This window comes from Alternaria viburni, assembly GCF_023758015.1.
Source record: "Alternaria viburni strain BMP 2772 chromosome Unknown scaffold_14, whole genome shotgun sequence".
Taxonomy (NCBI): domain Eukaryota; kingdom Fungi; phylum Ascomycota; class Dothideomycetes; order Pleosporales; family Pleosporaceae; genus Alternaria; species Alternaria viburni.
The window spans coordinates 324724-350885 of record NW_026055783.1 but is presented as its reverse complement, the minus strand read 5'-3'; the positions used below and the strand labels follow the sequence as shown (position 1 = coordinate 350885).

The 26162-nt window shown below is 52.0% G+C and overlaps 9 protein-coding genes and 1 non-coding gene across 10 annotated transcripts; 2 read left to right on the top strand and 8 right to left on the bottom strand.

Moving 5' to 3' along the window:
* Positions 1-154: 154 nt before the first annotated feature.
* Positions 155-5302, bottom strand: J4E79_006813 (uncharacterized protein; the record flags this gene model as incomplete). Its single annotated transcript, XM_049355681.1, has 6 exons — positions 155-1371; positions 1426-1926; positions 2379-3526; positions 3893-3930; positions 4225-5019; positions 5078-5302. The coding sequence occupies 6 exons, from the start codon at positions 5300-5302 to the stop codon at positions 155-157; spliced, it is 3924 nt and encodes a 1307-aa protein (XP_049209710.1).
* Positions 5303-5934: 632 nt separating this feature from the next.
* Positions 5935-7282, bottom strand: J4E79_006812 (uncharacterized protein; the record flags this gene model as incomplete). The annotated part of the gene is made up of 3 exons (XM_049355680.1): positions 5935-6440; positions 6494-7100; positions 7154-7282. 3 exons carry the CDS (start codon positions 7280-7282, stop codon positions 5935-5937), a joined length of 1242 nt encoding a protein of 413 aa, XP_049209709.1.
* A 417-nt stretch (positions 7283-7699) lies between these two features.
* On the top strand, positions 7700-7813 carry J4E79_006811. Its single transcript has one exon. It is a non-coding gene; the product is annotated as a tRNA-Ala (tRNA).
* Positions 7814-8803: 990 nt separating this feature from the next.
* Positions 8804-10594, bottom strand: J4E79_006810 (uncharacterized protein; the record flags this gene model as incomplete). Its single annotated transcript, XM_049355679.1, has 2 exons — positions 8804-9786; positions 9835-10594. 2 exons carry the CDS (start codon positions 10592-10594, stop codon positions 8804-8806), a joined length of 1743 nt encoding a protein of 580 aa, XP_049209708.1.
* Positions 10595-11894: 1300 nt separating this feature from the next.
* J4E79_006809 (uncharacterized protein) lies at positions 11895-14310 on the bottom strand (the record flags this gene model as incomplete). Its single annotated transcript, XM_049355678.1, has 2 exons — positions 11895-13740; positions 13967-14310. The coding sequence occupies 2 exons, from the start codon at positions 14308-14310 to the stop codon at positions 11895-11897; spliced, it is 2190 nt and encodes a 729-aa protein (XP_049209707.1).
* Positions 14311-17253: 2943 nt separating this feature from the next.
* Positions 17254-17766, bottom strand: J4E79_006808 (uncharacterized protein; the record flags this gene model as incomplete). Its single annotated transcript, XM_049355677.1, has 3 exons — positions 17254-17287; positions 17339-17397; positions 17449-17766. The coding sequence occupies 3 exons, from the start codon at positions 17764-17766 to the stop codon at positions 17254-17256; spliced, it is 411 nt and encodes a 136-aa protein (XP_049209706.1).
* Positions 17767-18615: 849 nt separating this feature from the next.
* On the bottom strand, positions 18616-19315 carry J4E79_006807 (uncharacterized protein; the record flags this gene model as incomplete). The annotated part of the gene is made up of 2 exons (XM_049355676.1): positions 18616-18669; positions 18704-19315. The coding sequence occupies 2 exons, from the start codon at positions 19313-19315 to the stop codon at positions 18616-18618; spliced, it is 666 nt and encodes a 221-aa protein (XP_049209705.1).
* Positions 19316-20901: 1586 nt separating this feature from the next.
* Positions 20902-21606, bottom strand: J4E79_006806 (uncharacterized protein; the record flags this gene model as incomplete). Its single annotated transcript, XM_049355675.1, has 2 exons — positions 20902-21462; positions 21553-21606. The coding sequence occupies 2 exons, from the start codon at positions 21604-21606 to the stop codon at positions 20902-20904; spliced, it is 615 nt and encodes a 204-aa protein (XP_049209704.1).
* A 1837-nt stretch (positions 21607-23443) lies between these two features.
* J4E79_006805 (uncharacterized protein) lies at positions 23444-24151 on the top strand (the record flags this gene model as incomplete). The annotated part of the gene is made up of 2 exons (XM_049355674.1): positions 23444-23767; positions 23939-24151. The coding sequence occupies 2 exons, from the start codon at positions 23444-23446 to the stop codon at positions 24149-24151; spliced, it is 537 nt and encodes a 178-aa protein (XP_049209703.1).
* Positions 24152-24568: 417 nt separating this feature from the next.
* RFC2 (Subunit of heteropentameric Replication factor C (RF-C)) lies at positions 24569-25875 on the bottom strand (the record flags this gene model as incomplete). The annotated part of the gene is made up of 2 exons (XM_049355673.1): positions 24569-25703; positions 25760-25875. The coding sequence occupies 2 exons, from the start codon at positions 25873-25875 to the stop codon at positions 24569-24571; spliced, it is 1251 nt and encodes a 416-aa protein (XP_049209702.1).
* Positions 25876-26162: the final 287 nt, after the last annotated feature.

Here is a 26162-nt window from a genome sequence, read left to right as displayed (position 1 = left end):
ACACCGCACTGAGCTCATGGTTTTGTTTAGTGGATGCATTGTTTGGCGCCAGCATCATATAAGCATTGGGATTATGGCATAGTATACACAGGTTTGACGAAATACTTCTCCTCAACACTTCTCAATCTGAAAGTCGGGACGAAGCCATGTCCTTTCATCGATGAACAACAACTCCAGCCCCCTCACCCATACCCCGTACCTTACCCTCAACGACACGTTCGGGTAATCCCAATTCCGTACATATCTCATCGAAACAGTGCATGCCATCCAGGAATCTCAATAGAGGAAGCCCGCTCCCGCTCTTGTCTCTATCGCTCACCAAGCCCTCGAGGGTTTGGTGTTCTTCACCCTTCGAAACACTGAGATGTTGGGGGTTCTGTTGTTGAAGATGATTGTGGTTTGCAGGCATCGCGGAGGCAACGCTCGGTCTGTGAATCGAGAAGGATGGATGATGTGTGTGGATATTGGCTTGGGAAGTGTGGTGACCGTGGGTCTGGATACTTGGTTGGGAAGAATGGTGTACTCGTTCGTTACCGCGAATTGTGGTGGTGTCTGAATCGCGGGGGTTTGCGAGAGATGTCGCGGCACTTGTTTGCAGACTCGTTGGTGGTGCTGGTGGTAGGGTCGTTGAGGTCGCTATCGCGTACTTGTGCACACGGTAGAGGAAACCTTTGATGATGCCGAAGGTAATGAAGCGGCGTACATCGATGCCAGTGAGAAGATCCAGATTCTCCAGCACCCAGTTCTTCAAAGTGAGACCTTGTCGCAGCGATGTGTATAGCGTTATCAACGTCTCATGGCTCGTCTGCCATACATTCTCTTCCTCCTCTTCCTTCTTTTGAGCGGCGATGTGGCTATCGAACTCTGAGACCCTAAGCGTAGATCCGACAGTCTCGCTTTGCTGTGATGACAAAGACGAGGTCGAACTACGCTCGTCCCTACTCTTCTCTGAGACTTCGCTATCCATCCGAGCTGTCTTTGCGTTCGATCCAAGTCTCATTCTCGGTACGCTGACGTAGCGCATACATTCCTCTTTAACCTCTGCATCCATTATGAAATCACCAATCTCTGCTGTTGGCGCATATATGGCGCTGAAGCTGAAGATATCCAGTAGTATTAAACATCCATAATATACCAAATGTTGAATGGCTCGTCTTGTCAACGAGAGATCGGTATCAGCCAGTTGCGCGATATGGGCTATCGAGTTGATACCGTTTATGTATGGAAGTATGCGATTGAGGGTGAGGTCCGAGGATACGGGTTGCTGGAGACTTGACAGAGATATGGTGAGCAGGGGCACTTGATGCGCGAGGATAGGCGGAGGAGGCGGTCGCGTAGGGAACAGCTTCAGGTTGATCGTATTCGAGTCATCTGGTAGCTGGTTAGTATGTCGCAAACTATAGTCTGGTACGAAGCATGACTTACCGATTGGTATCATACACTCTGCATAGTTATTCAGATCCTCAAGCACCATCTCACACAGCGCATACACCTTGCTTCCGCCACCTATTCCAAATCCGCCGACGCCATCGTCGTGCCCAAACCCGACATTTCCTCCTTCATCTTCCCAAACGCCCTCCTCTTCTCTGGACAAGAATCCGCCCTGCTCTTCTAGGCCTCTCAACAAGCGTCCTAGCTTCCTCACGACTTCGCCGTAGCACGCCCAGTCGCGCTCATTTTCGCCTATCACAATTGCGAAGTTGAAGATGAATTCATTTCTACTGTATTTCCCTTCTCTTATGCAAACAGGGTATCCGATGACGCGATTGTGGTTGATGCAAAAAGTGAGTAGGCGGTCGCAGAATTGTTGCGTGGGTATGAGGAATTGCGTGACCGAAGGGAAGGTGAATAGCGGTGTGGGGAGCGCCGATGGGAGGTTGGAGGGTATTATGGCGCCGGCGGGTACCTGGTGGAGGACGCGATTCCCTGGAGGACATGTTAGCGGGGTTTCTGAAGGCGCGGCTCTCTTCGGATTACCTTTCTCATGGTGGAAGCGAGTATAAAATATGGCTTTAATCGCGCGCGTAGGCATCGAAATGTGTAGGCTCTACCGCCAAAGTTTGCTGGCGACTACATGGTGAGTGTAGAGTCCTGGAGTCGCGATGTGGGGAGCTTGAGAGAGCTTCCAGGGTTCCGAGGTATGGTCTGTGCGCCACCTCACGCATCCAGGTTATGAGATTTCCAAAGAAAGGATGGAGTGCACCTTTCACTCCGAAGCCACTAGTCTAGCTACAAACAAACCCACTTAATCAGCATGGTCAAGCTTATCTATAGCCCAAAGCATCATTTGTGGCCTCTTCCAAACAAACGCCTTACATGTAGCGTCACCCGTTCACCAAAGATCCTCGAATCACCGTTTCCGACCTTACTTTGCACACCTTCGCTTTGTCCCTTAATGAACAATCTCTTTAACTCGACGACATCAAGCTTCAGCTGGGCCAGTATCCCCGCCGAGGATTGTCCAGTTATAGCTGTTGCTTCAGGATACCCAAGGCGCGCCTCCATGTTCTCAATAGCTTGAGCATCGCCGGTCAAGAATTCATCAAAATACTCTTGGATGATGATCAAACCAGTTTTCCGGCCTTGTCCGGTCTCAACGCATGCGTTCGTGTTCGCTCCATGTAGTAATAGGATTCTCAGCATGGTTACCCATTTGACGGAATTGTTCATCCCCATACGCAGACAGTTTTCCCACGCACTAAACCCGTTGAACTTGACATTCGGATCAGCGCCATGCAGCAAGAGAGTCTGTATGAGATTGGGGTCAACCATTTCTGACCAGTCTCCGTAAGTCGTATCAAGTCTGCAAGTGTAATCGAGTAACGGTCTGCCAAGTTTGTTCAAACAACTTTGACCTTTGGCGCGAATGGTGTCCTGAACGTATAATGTCAAACCAAATTTGACGGTCAAGGACATGAAGTTATCATGGCAGGGAGCAGTCCTGCCATCCCCCTCATTCCATGTGTCGCACCAAGTCGCGTTCTTGTACTCTCCCTCTTTCCATCTTCCCGTGACATCTGGGAAGTAAGTCGTCATTACTCTGTCAAGCTCATCGAGCAGTTTCCGAGAGCTTGTCTTGGTCTTCGCCTCTGCAAGTCGTGCGAATAGCAGAGTCTCAATCACAAGTTGCCAGGGAATCGTGTAATCGCCGGGACGTTGCTGTCCAAATCTGACCACCTTGACTTCCATGACCAATGATTGTAACACAGCCAGATAGGGGTTGAATTTCAGTCCCTCGGAGTGGCTTACCAAATGGTCCCAGACCTCTCTTTTATGCAAGAAATCTGCGACAGTTCTGTGAAGATACACAACGTCCTTCCATCTCCGTTTTCCCAATTCGCCTGTTTTGTCCCAACGCATGTACTCTCGATCGGGCATGACTCGCGTTCGGAGCTCTAGGAGTCCTGCGCAACGGCTTCGAAGTCGACGCTCTGTAGTAATCTCTATGTTTCTGAGCTCTTCTTCCGACAAGGGAGAGACGTCTGCGCTTATGACATCCTCGATCACAGCTTCTGCATGGAACAATCTGACGGCGGTTAGTGGCCTTGTTCCACCTCGCACCGAAACTGGCTGCTGGTGGCCTTGATTGTTGCATCGGAGGATTTGAAATATACATGCCGCTTGCGGCTTGTACAAAAGAGGCACATTATCCAACATGTGGGTGAAGAGCGCCTCAAGATCTTGCGGTAAAGCCCAGAGTCGTAATTGAAGATCTTCGATCTTGTCACCATTCTGCAACCCTTGAAGGAGTGACCTGACCACAAGTTTGACCCATAAGAAAACCCCCGAGGCTGCAGTGACAATCTCTTGCACAAGGGCTTTGGTCTCGTCTTTGTAAGTGGCTTTCAAATACACCATCTGAGAGTGTACGGATAAAGTGTCATACACATACGTGGTGATATCGTTGTGAGTAAGCTGCTGGAGCTGTAGCTGTGGCCGACCAGCAAAACAATCCATGAATTCCGTAAGGGGTCTGCTCGATAGAAGGGCTTTGATGTTGCCTCCCCTCGTGGCCGCGATCAACATCTCCCCAAGCTCGGTCATCGTGATTCGTCGAGTATCGAACTCGTCCAAACCGTCGACTACTATTGCGATCTTTGTGGATGTGAGAGAATGGGTCGTGAGCCTTCTGAATGCTCGGCGAAGTTGATGAAATGTCGGAAATTCGTCCCATTCAGCATCGGGTAAATACTGCTCCGCGAACAATGTATGGGCTAGAGAGACGTCCTGATCGATCACTTGCCAAAGCAGTGAACGCAAGAGGCCTGCTTGGGACTTTTGGATCTCGGCACCTGAACTCCAAAAGTAGAAGTCAGCAACGATCAAACGATCGCCTCCAGCCCAAAGCTTTAGCGAATCCATAAACCGGGAGTCTTGGTATAGGTACTTCATCAACGTTGACTTCCCAGATCCGGCCTTCCCACTGATCCAATACACGCCGCCCTCCTCACGAAGCCAGTCTACAAGGCTTGGCCAGCTTATGGAATCTCTGCTCTCCAGTGCCCAGTTGAAGGTGTCTCGATGGGCAAAAACGATGTCGTCATATCTGTCATCTTTCCGCGCGAAGTATAACTTGTTCGCAATTGCGCGCGGGACATTCTTATTCCCGGGCTCCTCTTTTGGTCGTTTGCTGATTGCACACAGGACCTCATCGTGACGCGTCGATGCTAACAAGCTGTCGGCATCCTGTCGTTCCATGATTCTTCCGGTCTCTGAAATAGTTGTCGAGAGCACTTCTTCATTACTCTCCACGATACTGTGCAACGCCTTCCTACTCGGTTTGTCCAAACCCCGCAACTGGTCGTCTCTGATGGATATCAGAATTCTGAATTGGAGCTCATCACGTATCAGCTGAAGTCGAGACTTGATCTCCTCAATCTTTTTCGCGCTCCAAGTTGTTCGTAGAGCGCTGAGAATTGATTTGGACCTGGTCGCGTCTTTGGAACATCGCAACGACTCAAGTACAGCGATGAGTTCTTGAGCAACATCCATGCACTTCGAAGCCAGATCCTCGAGTGCCTACAGACATGTAAGACAAGATGTTTGGGCCTACGGACCAGATCCGAACCTGACGTACCTGACTGTCCTTTGCCAACGGGCCCGTACTAGCTGGATTGGGACGAGCCCATGACATGATGCGCTCGCTCAGTGCTGTTAAGTCGTGAACTACCTGTTCTAAATCCGAGTTCTGTACGGTAGAACCTGACTGGCGAATCTGGTTCCCAGTTGATAAGACATTGGTGGTGAAGTCTACGATCTGTAGGATGTTAGCAGCAAGGCTAAGTCCTGCGATGGCCTCCATGGTGGCCACCTGGAAGCGAAAGGGTATGAAATGACAAGTGTCAGGCTGAGAGCTGGGTCTTAAAGGGTGGGACAAGTGCTCAGCACAGCCACGTGCAGGTGTCCCGCTAGCGTCCAGCTGCAGTGATGCATGGATCTGTGAGCCAATACGCGCACTTCATTACAGTCGGCAAAACAGCCAACATACAGGAACTCCGAAGATCGCCCAACCGAAACTTGTGCCAGTCTGTAGAGACATTCCATAATGCTAAGAACATGCGCTTATCGAGCAAACCGCGCTGTGATGTGAGGATAGCGCCTAGTCAGAGTGGCACCACCTCCTACATGAAAAAAGACTGAACAACTACCTCCTAGAAGTCTACATTACCCCGAAGGATATGTGGACTTCAACTCTTACACCAACGTAGACGGCAGAGTACCTGTTCAATTTTTTCCTTGTATGAGGTGGGACTGGGAGTGAGTTGGCGAGATCAACTCGTGAAAGGGTATATTGAAACGCATCGATACGCTCGCCTGGATGGAAAAATGAAGAGCCCAATTCTTCTTTGAGAATACTCACGCCATGTAGGAAAAAAGTGTACGCATACGAGCACGCATCAAAAGAGAAACCGCCTTGAGCGATTGCCGCATCACTTAATTGTCCGAGCCGTCCTCAGGAAGCTCCCTCAGCACGCCCTCCACAATCTCAATGAGCTCATCAACATCGGGTCGCTCGCTTGGCTCGAGCCTCAAACACTTCCTCACCACCTCTTTGACGCTGTCTGTGATAGCATCCTCGGGGTTCGCCTTCTGCTTGCCCCTCTGCATACCCTCGTCTGGAAATCTCCAGTCACCACCCAAGACACATATGCTCAGACTACCACCAGTCTCGTCTGACCTAGCCTCGAAGGGGCTCTTGCCAACTAAGCAGGCGTAGAGCGTGCAACCGAGCGACCAAATGTCGACCTTGGTGTCGATGACAGAGCCGGTCTTGACGTCGAAGAGTTCCGGAGCACGGTATGGCATGGTGGAGTGTTCGGCGGCGGTGTCTTGGATTTGTAGGGCGAGGGAGCGCGATGTGACGGGTGTTGGGGACGGTGCGAGGGAGCCGAGGTCCATGAGGATTGGGGTCTGGCCGTCGTCGTCTATCATGATGTTTCCTACGCGTGTTAGTCTCTTGGATGCGCGACCATGAGATGAATGCAGTGCATACCAGGCTTGATATCTCTGTGCGCGTACGCCCTCTCCCCGCCAGGCGCAATGCCTTCGTGCGCCGCTGTGACTTCTGACTCCTCTAGCAGTCCTTCTGCCTCTTGCTCGTCGTCCTCGTCATGATCGCGATTCCGCCTGCTTGGACGCATCTCCATGGTCTCCGCAGCTTCCGCGTCTGCCCTCTTCGCGTCTCTCCGGACTTTCTTCGCCTTGCCTTCACTCTTCGCGCCGCCGGGTCCGCCCTTGATCTTGTACTGATGCATTGCTTTAAGCGCTTTGCAGACACCCAGGAACAGCACCATGAGTCTTCGCTCGGGGAACTTTGTGTGATTGACCAGGTTCGCGTTGATCATGTCTTGTAGGTTGCCGCGACGGTAGTATGGTAGGAGGATGTATACGGTCTTCGCGGATGAGTCTGATTTGTCGGTTTCAACGGAGTAGTCGATTGAGTGTATGATGTTGGGGTGCGGCGAGAAGAGTGTGTAGGCCTCGACTTCCTTGAGCGCCAGGCTCACGCTTTCTTGGCCGAAGGGACATCTAATCTTCTTGAGTGCGAGGAGTTGTTGATTCGAGTTGTCTTGTACGAGGTATACATATGAGAAGCCACCCTGTGTCGCGATTAGTTGACTGAATGCGGTCCATTGTATGTAGCTCAGCTTACCTCGCCCAGCAGCCGTAATATCTTGAAACTCCGACTGTTGATCTTCAATTGTGGTGAGCTTGGAAAGCAGACCATACAATTTGTAAAGGAATAGACAACATCTAGGAAGTATGTGCCTAAGGATCCCATCGTGGCGGTTTCCGTTGCGAGTGCGATTTGTTTTGTTTGCGAAGCTATCGACAGCTTGCGTGAAGGCGGTGCCGAGATAGACGCGCGGTCAATTCGAATTGTCGAGTGTCGCAATAGTACGGAGCTTATGTTTGGGTGATGAGGAGGTGATCGGTGCGGAACGATAGTAAAGACGTGTTGTTTACTGTGATAGGATGTGGTGTGTTGGTGCTGACGACGAGGTTCCGGGTTGCGCCAAGGCGTGGCTGTGAACCCTGGCAGTTGCACGCTTTCGATCGCCTGCGGAACGTGGTCGGGAAGATCCACGTGCGGCTAACCCGAAGCGGGCGCTAGCGTCGCATTGTCCAAAAAATTGAAATATAATCCAGACTCCACGGAAATTTGCCATCAACGTCTCCAAGAGACTCAATACATCTCGGGCGTATGGCTCAGTGGTAGAGCGCTCGCTTTGCAAGGACTTTAGCGCTAAGCCTAGTGCAGAAGTCTTCAACAACATGCGAGAGGTCCGGGTTTCGATCACCCGTCCGTCCATTTTTTGGCCCCTTGATGCCCCCTGTAACTCTTTTTTTTGAAGGTCTAACATGCTATGCTGAGTATAGAAGAGATACTACAAAGTTCCTGTGTCTACAACCACCCTCAACGTCCCCTGGAGGTTTTCGGTATATCACCTAGGCGAATTGAATCCACTCTACATGTCGAGCCCATTCCCTAACACATCCCACATCACCCGCCCGTCCATCACAACCTCTTTTTTGCTGTTTTTTGCTGCCTTTTGTTCCTATTCTTGCAGGGTATAACATGCTGTCGCAAGAGTTGAGTAATTCTTGCGAACTAGACTTGTCTAAGAAACTCGGAGAGCGTTACTTAAAACCTTGCAAAATATTAAAGATGCACACAAACGCTGCTTGCATTGTATTGCGTTTTGTCTACGCAGCAAAGCTTTAAGAGCCGTATCTTGCCTTCACCTGTGATACTCTGCTGTGAACTACCTCTATGTCTAGTGCCTAAAGAGGCTTAATTCTTAAGGTTTTCAGAGGTAATTTCGACATTTCCTACGTGCATTATTAGATCCGTCGCACGTATGTGTGAGTCTGATCGAGATTAGTCGAACTGGCGACATGAATGTTTGTATGTTTCCCTTAACGCTATTGTACCCGTCTACCATAAGGAATTGAGCACGCCATCATAAGAGACCAGCCCCTCAACATGATCACCTCCCGCTAATTACCAATCCAACCGCATTACCAACCACCTGATCTATCACAACATCTTAATTAGGCCGAAACCTGAACACGTGCAGCCCACATCAATGCCAGATTTTTCAATCCGCTGATATTATCCCAATGTATGCGGCAACACCATTAAGTTTCATCCTTGTATTCGCGGACCCTACCTCATACAAGGAAAAAACTGAACAGGCTTGCAGACTAAATCATGGTAAAAGTACGCAAAGTAGGTAGCCCAACGTCGATGTAGACTCTAGGGTGTTCAATTTACCCCTAGGTTGATGTGGACCCCCTCTCAAGGCGCAACATCCTTCGGCATCCCATCAACCCCCAGATCAATCTCCTTGTCCAGGTTCTCCAAGAACCCCTTGCCGCGGAAATCCTCCTTTCCGACACTCTTATCCATTATGCCTGCAACCTCTTCACACTTATTATACCATATCCTCTCGTAGTTGTACTCGTCCGCGGGACCATCCGGCATCATGATCCACTCAGGTATCGCGCCTTTCTCTTGCTCATTATCTTTGTACCACCAAAACCTCGCTGTATCATCCTCTTTTGTGCGCCAATTACCGCGATTCCAGTTGTGCTTCAGCGGAGAGTGCTTGTCCCATCCGCGGACGAGATGGCGGTAGTAGGCGATGGGGTGGATGTATTCGTTTGTATCGCCCAGGTCACGGAGTTTGGTCCATTTCGGCGCTTTGGTGTCTTCGTTGTAGCATTCGACTTCTTCATGGCCAGGCATGCGTTGCCAAGATCCGATGAAGTAGTATATGCCGCTGTAGGAGTCTACGAGAGGACCTGTACCCCAGCTAAAGTCGAAGTTGGTGTGTGAGTGGGGTGGAGAACGCGGCGGAGGTTTGAGTGTATCGTGACCAATGCCAGGGATGGATATCTTTGGGAGCAGGTTCCACGCTTTTTGAAGGAGGTTCTGGTGGTGATAGGTGCATGCGAAGCGGAGGCGGAATAGCCAGCGCGTGTACTGGTCCATGGACAGCTGGAAAGCATGGCGGTCGATTGTGAGGTGAGGAGAGATGACTTGAAGCATCCAGCAGAGGGTTGCTGTGGAGATGTTTTCCGAATCTCCCTTCATATCACCGAAAGCGTCTTGTGAACCACCACCGATATTTGTGTGAACACCAGGAAACCAAACCTGCTTCAGCTCCGGCGTTGGTCTGTTGGGATCGTCGACTAGATCTTTAGGAATGTACCAGAGAGTAGGGCGGAAGGCCCTCCGACGCTCATCCAGAGCCAATGCCTGGAATGCATGCTCGATATCTACAAATCGTTAGCCAAAATCACACGTTCAACACCAATAAAACTCACTCTCCGTCAGCTCGACGTTGTGGAACCCATATTTCGTTCTCGACCACGCCAGATCAATACCAATCAGATCAGGTACACCCAACGAGCCGACAGTATCCCACACACCAACCACCTTCACCTTCCTGCTACCCTCGCTAACAGCAAGCTCACCATGCGGCCGGATATCCCATACTTCCGCCAGCAGTTTGAGATCATGCCAGTCGATGTTCCTGACATCTACGCCCTCTTTCTCCATCTGTAGACCCTTCTCGCTGAGCTTGCCCTTGGTGAACCATCTGTATTCCTTCGTCTCGCGAAAGTCAACACCCTCTTCGTTTCTTTGATACAGACGATATAGCTCCGGGAAGAACTGCATGTTGACGGGTGCAATCACACCGATATCCGAGACCAGCCCGGCAACCGCACGTGCGGTGTAAGCTCCTCTCGAAAACCCGAAACAGAAGATCTCATCGCCCGGCTCGTAGTTTTGCACAATGAAGTTGTATGCTTCGATGACGTTCTCTGCGAGACCAGCTCCTGTGCCGCCTTGTCGTCGCCTCTCAGAGGTACTGAGATTCCCGGTTCCTATCCCGGAGTCATAGTACACGATCTGATGGAATTTCTTTGAGGCGTCGTCCTTGTCGGTGCCAACACGCGCTATCAAGCGGCAGAGTCTGGCAACATTTGAGGGTATGTTGTCTTTGCTGCTGACGCTAGATTGCCATGTGCCATCGCAGCAGATCACGAGCCGTCGTCTCCAGGCGGTGTTGTCGTTGACCATGGTGGCAGAATGCAAGTTTGTGTAGGTAAATGGGAAAAGAAGAACAGAAGGTCGGTCGTCTGTAGCGCGCAATGTCGATTATAGGAAGGAGGAATGCGTATAAACAAGTACAAGAACGCTGATCAGATACCAAGGCTGAATCGCAGGCAAGCGCGTCGGACGTCGTTATATGACACTCAGGGGTAAGCAAAAAGACAAGTAAGTACACGCAGCACAAAAGACGAAGCTGACCGGTTCCAAGCCACGGAGCTGCATTCAGGCAATGGGGCAATGAGGCAGCGCAACTCTTCTAATTTATCCTCATCGAGTCGTACACCGTGAATGGTCGATCACCGAATGCCCATGACGGACGCCTAATCCCCCATGTCGCCAATGCGCCCGCCGCATTGTCCAGGTGCGGCTGAAGGAGGCTGCCAAGTGACCTGTTTGAGCGGGATGAAGCGCTGCTCCTACCCGCACGCCTTTGCATTTCCACCGAAGGACGGGTCAGACCGTGAACGCCTTCAGGGTGGTCTGATATGGCGCGAAGGTGTTGGAGTGAGAATTGCTCGCGTTGCGCGCGTCGCCGCGCTGTCTGAACATGAAAGAATGCGGTGTGCGTGTATGGGGCTTGTGCACGCGATCATCATTGCCGTCGCTACTTAGCTTTGCCGTTTGAACTTTGATTGCGATATCGAAAACACTGTTTGTGCGCGTGTGGATAGTTGTGAACTGATCAATGTGTGATGGGTGTTGGGGGATCATGGGCGGGGTCCGAGGCGCAGGCAACGCGGTCAAGGCGTGTCAGCTGTTGCCCGAACCCTGAAGTAAAAATATTCAGGCAACGGCAGGCACAGCCCATCTCCAACTCAGAATGCCACAACAACAGTCAGATTACTGTCAAAAGCTGCATTCCTGTTACACCAAGGTCAGCTCAATACTTACCTGTTTCACTCGGCACGTGCATGCCGTCTCAAAAAAAGGCCGAGTATGCTTGCACCGCCCGAAGGCGGCGGCAATGTACCAACATTGATTCTTCTCGTCAATACCATATATCCAAAAAGCGGTCTATACTATCGCTGAACATCAAATCGTGGCCAACAGTCGCTGAAGAGCAAATCCGTGGAGTATCCCAGTGCCGTCTGTCGCGATATGGCGCCATTTTGGCGCAATCAGTACCATTGTGGCAGCCCCAGGCGTGCCTATATAACGCCCACCATCCCACCATGAAAAGAACGCTTAATCGCTGAACATCACAAGACTGCTTCCTGAAACTTGTACGACAATCCCGCGAGTCGTCAAAGCCCCTGGCATCAAGCACTCACATTGAGCGAGGTGAGTTACCAGCTGTATGCGGCCGACTGCCGTATTGAGATCCATCATTAAAGCCCTCGAAGCTTTCACCTGATGACATCCTCCTCAGATCATTGTCGTCGCCCATGTCGACGTCTTCCATCTCGTACCGTCCCGCCCCATTCGGGTTCTGCGGCGGTCCCATATTGGCAAAAGAACTGTATTGCCGTGGGGGCGCCGCGGGCGGAACGCCAGCACTGCTGATTTGTTCTGCGAGGCTCGGCTTCTCCGCCAGATTGTTAAGCATGGCGCGACTCGCGTCCAACATCGACACGGCGTACTCAAGGAAGTCCGCTCGCTTGGAAGAGACGGAAAGCGTCCATCGATACTCGCACAGCCTGAGCTTGTAGAACTCGGCTTCCTCTTTGGCGGGTGCCGTAGCCCATAGCAGCGACCCAAAGGTGCCGATGAGCGTAAAGTTGACTTTGGAAGCAAAGTACCAGAAACCCTGCAGATGCTCCGGCTTCAGACGGTTCACAAAGTCCATAGCAGAGATCAGCCGTGTCTTCGCGGCGTTGCGGCACATGAAGAGACCGTAAGAGTCGGGGTTGGTGGAGTCGAGCGACTGCACTATGCGCCTGTGTAGCGTAATCTCCGTCGCAAAGTACGCGAGATGCAGATAGCCCGTAGAGGTGAGCTTCCCCTTCTCGGGAACGTTCATCTTGACCTCTGCGGGTAGCTTCTCGTGCCATTGACGAAGCTTGATTTGTACAGGCTTGGCTCGTGCGAGGATCAACTCGGTCGACTTTCTCCCCGCATTGGCAAAGTCGTGGATCGCTGTTTGGGTGTAAAATGTGTCCATGACCTCCGCCATGATCTGCGTGAGCCCAATCATCTGGGCAAACAGTATCCGGCCTCGGTGGCTCTCTACCTGCTCCTCTTCAGATTCTTCCTGGCGCGTCTCGTATCCATCTCCTTCTTCAACAAAATCGTCTTCTGTAATCGGCTTCACCGCCCAGTTCGCATTGAAGATGTGCGATGGCCGGCCGTGGATGAGTGAGCTCCACTTGTCTTGCATGTACAACGCCCATGCGATGCGCTTCCTCAAGCCACGCTCCCAGAGAGGAACTGACCATGATGAGCAGTCGAGATGCAGGCCTAATTCTTGACCAATGGCCACCAGCTGTGTTGTCAAGCTCCAAGAGTCCGCTTCAGGACGTTGCAGCAACAACAAGCCAGCCTGTATCGTCGACAGTTTAGGTCGCTCCATAGCTAGTGTGAGCGCCTTCATAGCAATCGCTTCTAGCCGCGCTGCATCAGGTCGGGAGTAGTTTGCTAGCTTGGGATCGAGAGACCACCAGTTGAGCGCCAGAATGTACATGCCAGCCAACAAGGCTGGCGAAAAACCTCGATCGCCTCTGCGATACCGTTCGACAAACAGATGTTTCTGGATGATGGGGTAGTTTGGATGTACTACTTGGAAGTAAAGATCTAGTAAAGCAGGACCATGTGGGTGCACAAGCTGCTCGACCTGACCCAACGCCTCAGACTCGCCGGCGAAGTCTTGTGTGTTCTCGTCAGGTAGCATAATGAAACATTCATGATCGTTCACACGTCGAAGCGTACCAAGGTCGAAGGTCGACTCGTTACGGGTGTCGAACTGTGATAGGCCAATGAGCAGCGAATCGAATGGAGAACTGAGACCGATGTATCTGCTATGTTGGCGTCGTTGCAGCCCTAATGTCTCTCCAAACTGAGGTAAGTGAAGGCTCGCTATTTGAGATAGCGAGGGTTGCGGTGGTGGTGGACTTGGCGCGGTTGCTGTGATGGTGGGTGTTGATAGTGCTAGTGGCGGAGGATCTGAGTCGACGGATCTGCCAGAGGATGTCAGCACGACATCCAGCTATACGCCGACGAGCCAAAACGCCTGGCGAGGGCCACAGCTCCCGGTGCCACGACCACATGCGGGATGAAAAAGCAAGTAGGTTGCACATGCGCACGTGACCTGGTAGCGTGACGCAAGAGGCATAGCAGATGTCGGAAGTGATATATCTACGCGAGCCGTGGACGTGAAGCAGTAGCGGGGTGGCCTAAACATACCTCTTCTTGGTGTTGTTTGGCGAGTCCTTCTTCTCACCGTCGACGACTTTCCTCTTCCGCGGCAGTGGGCTTTGTACAAAGGTACACTCCTGCTTGTGGAACTCGCACAGGACACACAAAGCAGCGCCCTCGTGTATCACACAGCGGCTCTTCCTCCTTCGGCACGCGTCACAAGGGCGTTCCCTCCGTGAGCGGATGTTAGATACTGGACCGTTGTTGGACGTGGGCTTGCTCAAGCTCTCCTTGCTGGATGGTGACTTCTGTATCGTGCGAGGACGAGCTGGTGCTATAGAGACAACAGGACGTGGGCCCATAGCCGGCTGCTGCATTGCTACGGCCGTCATGGCTAGCTGGCGTGGTGGAAGGGTGCGATAAGGCTATGATAGACTACGGCCCGTTGGCTAGTTTCCGAATCAGGGTGCAAGTATCTCGCTATCGGAAGCAGGGTTCGTGACAGGTCTTATCGCGTGGGAGATAGGTAGTTCAATCGGTATATGGGAGATATCCCGGAAATGCAAATCCAGTTGGGTAATCCAATGGACAGTCAGACGAGTCCTACTTAGGGCCCTAGGTTGCCGGTAACGGCGGCGAGGAGTATGAGGTGACTGATGGTTCGCGCCGTCATTGAAGGTCTACGAAAGAAGTAGAGGATGGGCGGAGGCGGGCGGGATGGCGGGATCAGCCTGGCCTTGGAGCTTGGAGACCTAGAACCCTGTGTGGGGAGAAAGCAGGCGCATAATCGGGGGTGGCAGTCGTATATACTAGAGTGTCGCTGGAGAGCGCGCTGCGAGAGTCTTTTGTGGCAGACATGTGCTCGGGATGGGTTTCAAGATGCAGGGTGCACGGATGTTGCTTGGAGGTAAGCTGGATGGGCTCTAGCGGCTTCCTGCATTCTATCTTACGTACAGCCGAGAGATAAGGACTTTGCGGTGGGCCAATGGCCGCCGTGCATGGCTTCCCCCACCTGAATAATGTGATCTTTCCATTACTCCAGCTCTTGCTTATCTGTGCGTCTGTACTACACAGGATCCAGTTTAACTGTCTCGAGGAATTACTCTTATGTACTCGTTACCATACTCCATAGTTTTAGTATTGGCGCATGCACGTCACCCACGGCTACGCATCATTATCGCTCGCCTAGCACTGGTAAACAGTTGACGACCGTTTGAGGGACCTTGCAGCTGACAGTTGCACCGCTGAATTTTCTTGTTCGCAGCCTCGACAGCACATGGCACGACGTGATGGATCCGACATTTTGCCACGTTCCGAGGTTTTCACGAGCCGCCTCATCGTGAGGCAGCTCGCCCGACCATGCCAGTATCCATGGTAATGGTATGAACGGCCTCCGCACGTGTCGCGTGTTCTCCACAAGCCCTACTGCCATACTTAGCATAGGACCCCTCGATAGCGATCTCCGCTCCGCTCTGCCCCTGGTCTCGTTTCTCACCGCTCGCACTTCAGGCAAAACGCTTTCCGCTCCGACCACCGGCAGTGCGCAGGACCCGAATATCTCCGCCAATCCTAGTCAGCGAGTTGCATCTTGCCGTTGCATCTTGCCGTTGATGTCATAGCACTTTTCGCCGTTGACGCGATTCAGGGAGGCTGGGTGAATGACCGCGGCGCCGCCAAACCTCCCAAGACCGAAGAAGGCTGGAAAATCGGATGCGATCTACGCCAGTGTACGTAAAACGCAGGCTTAGCCTCGCACTGCCAGCGACCTCAGACTTGGGTTGCGATGCTGCGGGATGACAGATGGATACCCAGCTGCACGCTCAGTACTTCCACATTCGTCCTCGCTTAAACTACCGTTTAATCTCTCAACAACGGAACGATATATCCTCCTCCGAATACTGGAGGTCGTTGTTGAAAGGCCCGTAAAGAAAGTCAGATCCCAATATTCCCCTCATCGCCCGCTTGATGCGACTGGCCTAAGTACCGGAATGAAATCCGTCCGCTCAACCGCATGTAGATTTGAAAGACCATGGGTTCGTGGTTGACATTACGAGATCTTTAAGCGCAGATCCGCATGTGAGAGACTAGAGGGTGTGGATTCTGCCCAGGCTGATGACATCTCAGGGAAAGTCGGGCCGCTTTTCTCCGGAGTGTGAATCATCCACTCCGTCGTCACGACTACATATTGCGCCCTCTGAAGACTCAGTCTAACCATTTTTCGCGCACTTCCACTGGATGTATGCGAGAGTCCTTGACTCGGTAGTCCAAAATCTGCCTCCTAGCCGTTGGAGTTCTTACGTCGTGTCTGCTTGAGCATATAAAAGGAGCCGGGTATACCTTGACAACGCCCAGGTAACAAAGTGCCAACACATCGTAGACGAAGCCTAAGCCCACAACATCAATCTTTAGCCACCGCTGCAGGAATACGTGTAGGATGACGAACCCTCAATTTGTCGTGAATCTACAGTCAGCATCTCCTTGCCACTAGCTTACTCTTGAGACCAGCAATATATCGTAACCTTGAATTCGGGCTGATTGATCTTCAAGATCTACTCATAGGTTGAACTTCCTCAGATTCTAGATTGATATGGCGGTAAAACCCTGGTTCTAGATGGCCGCAATGGACACTATCTAGCACGGAGCGACAACGAGCATGTTGCTCCCGCGTCCGAAGAAAGCACCGGGGGCTATGGAGGCGTTGCCATGGTGCTTGATGTTGGCCTGTCCGCATATGTTCGCTGTTGGGGTTGACTCAAGATTCTCTTCCCCATCATGTAAACACAAGCAAACAGGTCAAGAGAAACTTACGCAGGGACCGAGATTGACATGTGGGTATACCAGAAAGCGAGGAGGGTGTGGAACACGCTAGATTCGGTCCGTATGAGTATGCATACGTCAAGTTGCGCTCTCCGTGGCACTCGGGTGCAAAAAGGTCATTTCAACAAGTATCAAATTTGGACCAGGTGAAGGAGCTATGGATCTATCATAAATCCTCGTAGCAATTAACAACCATATACCTAATCCATATTCTCTTGCCCAATGTCCAGTACTCCTTGCACCTCCTGCCTCGGCCATATGTACAATTGTGGGCTTCGGGTACCCTATCATAATGGATATAGAGACGCGCTTTCGACCCGGTCGTAAACCTACAACCCCAGCGCATCGATCATACCACCGTAATCATATCGTCGTTATGTTTAACGCGCCTCGCTGAAAATGGATAAAGAAGGTATCGCGAATAGGCCGTCTCGTGTGCCGTGGTGGTGTGCGCAGCTGTTGCGCGTGTTCGGTCCATGTGAAGTAGACCTCTGGCTGCGCCGCGGTTCGATGTTGGATCAGTGCATGGGAGGCTGGTAGTTGATCGGTCGCCTGTTGGAGAATTAGCTTGTAGCGCGCGGTGCATGCTCTGACACAACGTACTTGAAAAGCAAAATGTGAGGTTCTGGCTCATGGACCTCGTAGTGCTCCCATCCCAAACTCTGTTCCCAAGTCAGCATATATGTTGCAGCCTGTATCAAAACCACGCGTACCTGTGTGATGCCCAGTGCCCGCCATTCCTCCTCCCACAGCAGCTTCAGTGTGCCTCGCGCGCCGTCGAAGTAGTCTTTTGGGATAGCCTTCAGCATTTGCTTAGGCAGCTGCACATGGCGGTATTCGTATGCGTCATCCGAGTATCTGTGTTCGCGGTCAATAAAGAAAACGCGCTGACCGCCTCTTGTGTTGACAACCCACCTCGCCGAGTAATGGATCGCGTCGACAAATTCATCCAGCTTTTCCTTCTCGTGATCCGAGAGCGGGCGCGGCTTCTTGTTTCGGCGCGTGAAGTCGATATCCAATTCGCCCGACATGGTGCGCGTAGGGTGGTGTGAGAGCTCGTGTGCTCCGAGGTCGTCAGTGGGGTGTCGGCGGGTGGTAGAAGCGAGCGGGGCGGGCAGCTGCTTTGGGGGGAAGTCGCAGTCGTGGATGGGAGAAGGAGCGCTTAGATGCAGGGTTTCGTATTCAGGCGCGTCGGGCGTGTGATTATCGAGCGAGAGAAAGAATAGTTCAAGTAAATGAACCCAAACAGCTCTTGTTTACCCAGTCGTGAAATTTGGTCGATTGTCCAAGCTTCTACGCTAACTCGGCTGCAGCCTAGCGTAACCGTCTTACCACGTTCTCCGCTGGGCAACGTCTTTCACCCCTGCATCTGCATCTCCGCTGATCGACGTGCAGTCGAGTTTCGATGCAGACCACTCTAATGCGAGCTTACGTACGCTTTCTGTCTACCGTCACCGTTGTCTCTGTTCTTCTTCATTCTCAGACATCTCCGGACATCAAGACCGCCTCACTATTTCACCACAGCAACCAGCCACACCTCATTCCAGGAAAACTCTAAACACCATGGATCCTACATCAAGATGAAAACTTGCAAAGTAGGCGACCCAATGTCAGTAAAGGCTCCAGATTCATTCAGCTCTCTCCTTATTTGAGGTCGCCACAAATCTTATCTTGTACTAATTCCATGCGAGTCGTTAATGAAGCCGCATACATGCCTGGAGGACCCATGTCTTCCGCCTTGCAGTCCTTTTCTGAATCCCATACTGTCCACTACCCGAAGCCACAAACGAACGCCCCAAGAACAGGCAAATACATGTAGCGTGCGCGTGCGCGTACGCTTACGCTTACTCGTACTTGACGACCGCTGCTCGATGGGCGCATCATCGGTTATCAATTTCAACGGTCTCGCCGCTATCGATATCACTCCGGGCACACTGGCAATGTTTTCTCCCTGTTACCTCTACGCACCCTATTTTCCCGCTCAAATAGCTTCTCCAGCATCTCGCGCTCCGCACAGCCTTGCAACCACGGAGTCTTCATATCCAAGTTCGGCCGCCCAAGCACACCCACGAACTGTACACTGGCTTCTTCATTGGACCACTTTCTAATGGAGGCCGTGTGCAGTCGCTTCAACCCCACATTCCACGCTCTTTCGTTGAGTTTACTGCGATATATCACATCCTCCAACACCGCGTCTTCTTTCTCCATCTGCTTCGTCTCCTGTCTGGTGCGTTTCAGGTACCGTGTCAAGAGGGTGATTGGGACTGCAAGACCGATGATACCAGCGAGGACAACCACGAATATGGCGCCAATAGGATGTGCGTGGTCTGGAGTTGCATCCCTATACGTGGCAGGGGGTATGAACTGAGCCAACGACGAAGGTTGCATATGATGAGAGTGCGTTGTTGAGGTGAGGTGCGTAGTCAGTGGTGTGTCGACAATCAGCGAGTCCGCGTGGCCACTCTCTCCGGAACCAACGTCCGCATTGAGAACCTCCGAGGCCTTGCCGTAGAAGCTTTCCGGCATATCAGGGTACGGATGCGTGTCGACATCAATATGGTCTCCTCCAATGTTCGCCATGATACACATTGTCAGAATCCGTCGATGTCGAGAGTGTCTGAAATCCCAAGGTTTCATAGATCGAAGGTACTGTGTTTGCTTGCTGGTCTATGGAGCTCAGCGTATGATTTGTACGATCCGGACTCGGGTAAAGGGGGAAACACAGAACTATACACCAGTCTTCGCCGTCATACAACGCCTATAATGTCACTGGCTATAGGTAGGATATGACAACAGTGCTACCAGCAGACAGGATTTACTTGTGTTCACACCAATCCTACAGCCCAGCCTGAGCTACGATGGAGTTGTCAGGACGCGTACCAGCTGTCATGGCTACCCTTGCGGACATCAGTCCTGCTGTGCGCTCCCGAACTAAGATGACAAGCCACTTCAGCATGCAAGCGGCTTTATACCACAGTCGTGCGATGAATACAGGCGCAGCTAGGAGGGTACTTTGGATCAGTCGCACGATATTTCCACGTGCCGACGTTCCTTCAACTATGCCAGTATCTTCCAGATGCTGACATGAGATAGTGAGAGAGCACATACTCGAAACCTTCTTCATTACAATTACCTCTAGATGCTTCCACCAAACCCTTGTCCACTCTCTCATTCCGTCCGATACTCCCTACACACGATCCCATCCTTATCCGTCCTTTCAATGACCCTAGATCTCTTCGGTACAGCGCCATTGTCCACCTTCCCATCCCTCCACTCCCACCTTAACTGTTTCTTCGGCCTAACCACCATCGCCGATGTCATCTCCGACTTCTTCTCCCCCAAATCCCCATGAACCACATTGATGCCTTCGTCCGTAACTCCGCGTTCCAACCACTCGCTCGCTCTGTCATCACTTGCGCTCGTCTTGATCTCGGGCAGTAGTTCGATTGATGGTGATGGCGGTACGGACGAGTAGCGTTGTTGTAGGTCCTCGTAGTGCTCCTGTTGTATTTGTTGCCGTGATAGGCGATGCGATAGGCGGGACTCTCGACCGGATTCGAGATCGAGTAGAGCGGGCTCTTGGGCCGGTTGTTGACTGGCCTTTCTCTTGTGTCGGTTGATGAGGCGGATGACGAGGCAAACCAGCATCAAGATAAGGATCGTAGATGTCAGAACGATAAGGGCAAGGAAGAGGTCCGTTAGAAAGCTTGTATCGGCCATGTCAAACGTGCTCATGGCGAAAATGTCAATTTGCACCAACACCTGCAGAAGGATAGAATGGAGAGAGTTGCAGATGCTGTGGCGCCTGCTGCGAGAGGTATACTGCGGTACTTAAGCCCGTCAGGTGCAGCATGGAACGCAGCCACCAATTTGCGTGGTACCAAGAGCGCTCTTTATCAGGTAACTGGACCAGTAAAAGGATTCTGTATCCATGCAGGAGCTCAACTGTACGAGGGTCCGGCTAATCTGCTTCGTGGTCGTGTTGTGTTGTGCAAAGTGATACATACTATGGGAGAGATAACTTGCACGACTCTTCATCGACTCGAGGGACAACATAGCCTGTTTGAAGGGCGAGGCCTTGCCATGACACACACAAGACAACGCTTAGATAGGATCAGGAATGACAGCTCTTTGGTCGACCTAACGGGTATGTACAAACCTGCAACTTAAGCCGTCTGATCCAACGCGCCCGTGTAGTCATATACAAGCCTAACCCTAACGACCTCATCACTCCCCACCTTCCTAACCACAAACTTCCTCGTCAGTTTCCTCTCACCCCCAATATCCGCGAAGCCCCAAATCTGCCACGCGGTCCATTTGTTCGCCTCGTTTTCCACGAAGCTCTCGACAACATCTCCTTCTTCTGTCTCCGTCAACCAGCCTTCCGACACAAACTTTGCATCTTCCTCGCTCACACCCGCAGCCTTTCCTTCTTCGACTGCCTTGGCCAGGGCAATGTAGCGCGATCGTCCCTTGACGGTGCCGAAGAGCCGGTCGACGTGCTCGCGGTAGTGCCAATCTAGAATGCGGGTCTCGGTGGAGCCTTTGATGCCGCCGGTTATGAGTTGGTCGATCTTGATTTCTGTCGTTGGCGTGTTGTCTTCGCCGTCTATGGTGGTTTGGTAGAGGTGCTGGGTTACGGTCGCGGCACCGAGAGCTTTGCGCGTCAGCCAGCCCATGCCTTGCAGGGCGAGGACAGCGTCAAACGCATCCGAGAGGGACTTGTTCTAGGATCTGTTAGAGCGATGTTGCGATGCACGAAATGATGAAGGTATGCAGAGAGCACTACTATGACTTGAAAGCTGCTTAGAACTTACCATGACCCATTTCCCCTCGAGCTTCTTGATATCAGCACTTGCTGGAGCTGCCATATTGCCTAGTATGTTTGTTGGTAGAACTGTAGTTTGGTACGATCCGACTTCGTCGTGAGAAGAGCTTCGACAGCTATCGCGGGGCTATGGTGATTGGTAGCGGTGGGTACCGTCCTAGCTGGGGCGGCCATGTGCAGTGCATCTTATATGCCGGTCGCCCAAGCACCAAGCCTATCCAGAGACGCCGTGTGGGTTAGCACCTGCCTTAGTCGACAATCGCACACTGTCACGTTCGTACCTGAGCGAACATCATGCGTGGCGTCGTGGGAAGGGATGCCGAGGTTCGTCTGCTTTGGGATAGCACCTCCGCGGGGAACCCTGGTCTTCCATCTCATTTGCGCTCGCATCAACTCTCTCCAGTCTCCGGAGTCCGCAACCACCGACGGCACACCTCCAGCTTGGGACGGGTCGCATGTGAACACTGCTCGGGAGAAGGCTTCCTGGACGCGTAACTTCCCGTCTACGGATAGATGGGGCCAGTCAGAAGAGCATGATACTGAACGCAAAGTGCTGACACGCGATGAGGTGATTTTTAGCTGCATCTCCTCATCGCCTACGATTTCATACTTGTCATCCTGTGCGCCTTTCTTCGATCAGTCTCCTTCTCCGCCTCCCTTGTGAAAGTGAGCTTGATGCAGCCAACCAGGAGCAGACAGGCTACATGACCAGGCCGTGGAAAAATCGCTCCAAATTGACGCGATGCTGCTGCCGGCGAATGGCTCAAAAACCGCCGAGTCGTTCGTAAACCTTTCATCGCGCGCATGTGCGCCAACACTTGGACTTCACTCACTGGAGAAACTTCTGCCACTCCGCAAGAGCTATTCTAAGAACAGTTCCCTCGCCGTACCTTACTCTCATGAGTACTCATCAGGCGTCGCGCGTTTCGGTTCGTGAAATGTTCCGAAACAACGAGCATGTTTCAATGGCCGCCGACATGGTGAGGCTTAGCGCGCAAGCACGTCAGAACTTGCAACAACCGACGGCACAGGGGGGCGAGTATCATTAGAGAGTTCGCATCTGAAGTTAGGCTGCGACACGGAACGTATGTTGCTGGGGTTGGTCGATGCCTCAGATGTCATGTCCAAACTACCCAGCCGCTCGGTAATTTTCCCCCTCAGCTTCAAATCTGGTTCGCGAGTTGCTTTTGTTTACCAGGCATCTCAACACCTGCTTTAATTATCTGTCTTTCGAGCGCGCTGGAACTCGCATCTCGTATCTTCTTCTTTTTTCATACCCGCGTCTTCGTCAGAAGGTCACTTAATTTTCTTGTGGCACAGTCGCACAGAGTCTCATCAAACTTCTCGTCACTTGGTCACTCATTGGACGTACACACGGCTTCGCGCAGCACTATCATCATATCGCCCCATTTCAGACGGTTACAAGCGCAGTGAAAGACAATTTTGCACGTTCCAATCGATCTTGCGATCTCGAAAGCCGCCAGCAAAGCGCCATAAAATCATTCTTTTCTACGGCGGCTTAGGAAGCCCGGGTACATAAGGACTTGACCGAACGGTTCCCAACGACACTTTCTTTTTCTCAACGTCCCAAACGGTCCAACTGAACAGAGGGACCGAGCACTCTTTCCCCGCCCGATTCGACGTCATATCGCGCAAAAAGCTCGCAGTCGTGCATCGCAGTGACTCCACTGCACGCGTTTGTTTGTCAACAACAGCCTACTATATTCACGACACTCGCTCTCGCTGAAAACCCACGCTCGTTCATTATCCTTCCAAACAAGAATCAATCACCCCACATTCTTTTACCCGTCACGCGAACACCACGCCAACCCATCTCAACATCATATCAATCACCCCAAACCGCACACCTCTTTACGACAATGAAGTCCATCTCCGTCCTCATGGCCTTCGCCTCCACCGGCGCCTTCGCATCAGCAATCCAATTCCCCAACCTCCAAGACCGCGCCATCGATCCCGCAACCATGAACCCAACACTTCTCTCGGTCTTATCAGTGCTCAAAACAGCTATGCCCACGGGCCCCAACGCCCCCATGCCAACAGGCGATCTGGAGCCGGATTGGTACCAGAAATTACCCGGAGATGTCAAGAGTCTGTTACCGGAGCTGTATCCCGCTGCTGCGGTTGCGACGTCAGAAGTGGGCGCGGGTGTTGTGAGTCAGGCGCAGAGTACGGACACGGTGGTGGTGAGTGCTTCCTCCTCTGCCTCATCATCTTTGTCGTCGCTATCCATGTCTTCCTCTGTTAGCGCATCTGCGTCTGCGTCTATATCGGCGTCATTGCCATCCAACGCCAGCGATACTTCTCTCGCCACGTCGATGTCAACATCACAGACCACACTTACTAAGACATCGCAGTCTGCGTCCACAGTCACCGATGTAGTGTCGCCTTCGTCATCCGAATTATACTCGGAGAGCGCTTCGCCGACAGCGTCTGCTGCTACTCAGGCCAGCGCTTCAGCGACGCCTTCAAATTCTCCATCTACTGGCAACAGATTCGTGGTCAGAACAGAGACACTGGCTGCGATTGCCATGTTCAGTGTTGGAGCCGGATTTTGCATCTTCGCATAGTCTGACAACGATGTACGCCACTGGACGTTTGATGAGACTACTCTGCGATCGGTCCGCATTCTTTCTTCATCTTTTCACGAGTATTTCTCGGAGTTTTATGTGTAGGAAAAAAGCGGAGTATTTTTTGGATGTTGGGTGAACTAGGCCCGACCGAATGACGAGAACGATGGCTTCCATGCGCTGAGCGCTATACGACGAGCTTTGAGCGGGAGTACGTGTGCTTTTGCATGTTTTTTCTTTGTATATCCTTTTTGAGATATCCCCACACGATACGATACGAATGTAATGTAGCTTTCTGTTTGATCATGTAAATGAAGACGCTACCATGAGTGCTACTGTTCCATCAAATACGTCCTTTCCTGCCCCGCACGCAACATGCTTTACAGACACAAACCCCATGACAGCACCGTTACTCCCTTAGAGACAAAGCACACCCGCAACCCTAACCCCCAAATCTAGCACAGCAAGATGCTCATCCCCACCATCCACAAGCCTCTTGTCCGTCTCACTAAACACCCCCGCAAGCCTAACCTTCTTGACATCCTCGACCCTCTCATCATACATGATCTGTTCGTACAACTGACCCACAGTCTGCGACGCGCTCCACCCCTCTGCAATCATGTTCTCCACCACCTTGGCAATCTCGTTGTAGCGTATCGACTTGGTAGCCGATGACTTTGGGAATAGGGAGTCGCTGAAGGAAGATAGCGTAGCAGGGGGTAGTACACCCGCAATTTCTGCGATGATAGGGAGGGAGACAGCGGGTGTCTGAGCTGGCGCCGCTGCAGAATCGATATCCATCTCGTCGTCCTCAGCAACAACCTTCTTCTTCTTTTTGCCTCCTGCACCCTGGGCCTGTACAACAGCGCCCACAAGCCTAGCCGCAGATTGTAAGAAGGTAATCGCCTTTCTCAGATCGCCATCTGCGACGCGGACCAACTCCTCCGCAACCCCTTCTTCCAACTGCACATTCTCCAGCCTCGCGATATCGCCCACACGCTTAACCGCATTTCCCTGATCCAGACTTTTGAATCGGAACTTCGAACATCTCGACGCAAGCGGATCGATAATCCTTGTGACGTAATTACACACGAGACAGAATCTCGTCATGCGGCTGTACGTTTCCATGGTCCTACGCAGCGCACTCTGCGCATCCTGCGTCATACTATCTGCCTCATCCAGCACGATGATTTTGAACGGCGGACACGGGTATTTATCTCTGTACCGCACTTGTTTCGCCTCACCGCTGCTCGCGTCTTCCGTCATGACGTTGTAGGTAGGCGCTACGCTGAGTTGCTGGCGCGCAAAGTCCTTGACTTTTTGACGCACGATGCTGATGCCGCGTTCGTCTGAGGCGTTCAGTTCGAGGACGCGCGACTTCATGAGTTCGGGGCCGTAGAGTTCTTTGGCGAGGGCGAGGATCGTGGAGGTTTTTCCTGTGCCTGGCGGGCCGTAGAAGAGCATGTGTGGGAGGTTGGAGGATTGCATCGTGCGGGACAGGATTTGGATGGTGTTGTCTTGGGCTGTTACTTCGGAGAGGGTTTTGGGGCGGCTGTGATGCTGTTAGTGAGGGTGCGGAATGGTGTGCTTTGGGTGTTGCGTTCGTACTATTTCTCAACCCATGGCTGCATGCGATTGGGCTCTTGCTTCGTTGTAGGCGCTTTTGATGAGCTGGCCTTTGCAGCGGCTTGTTGCCTCGCTTTTACGTTGAAGAAATCGGCCATTGTGGTGGTTGTGTGGAGATCGAGGTGTTGAGGTTGGGGTGCTGAGCTCGACTGCTAAAGTGCGACGCGTCGACGCGAGACCGCGAACTCACGTTTCTGCACAGACCACGTCTTCTTTCTGTAATCACATCATCATCGCTGCATACAAAACAGTCCGCCATTGCTCAATTATACTCAAATTATTCAAAGACCGTATAGACGATTCCACAACACACGTTTATATCAACAAATCAGATAAGTTGAGCGATTCACGTAGAGCAAGTGATGACTTCGGACATGTCTCACGG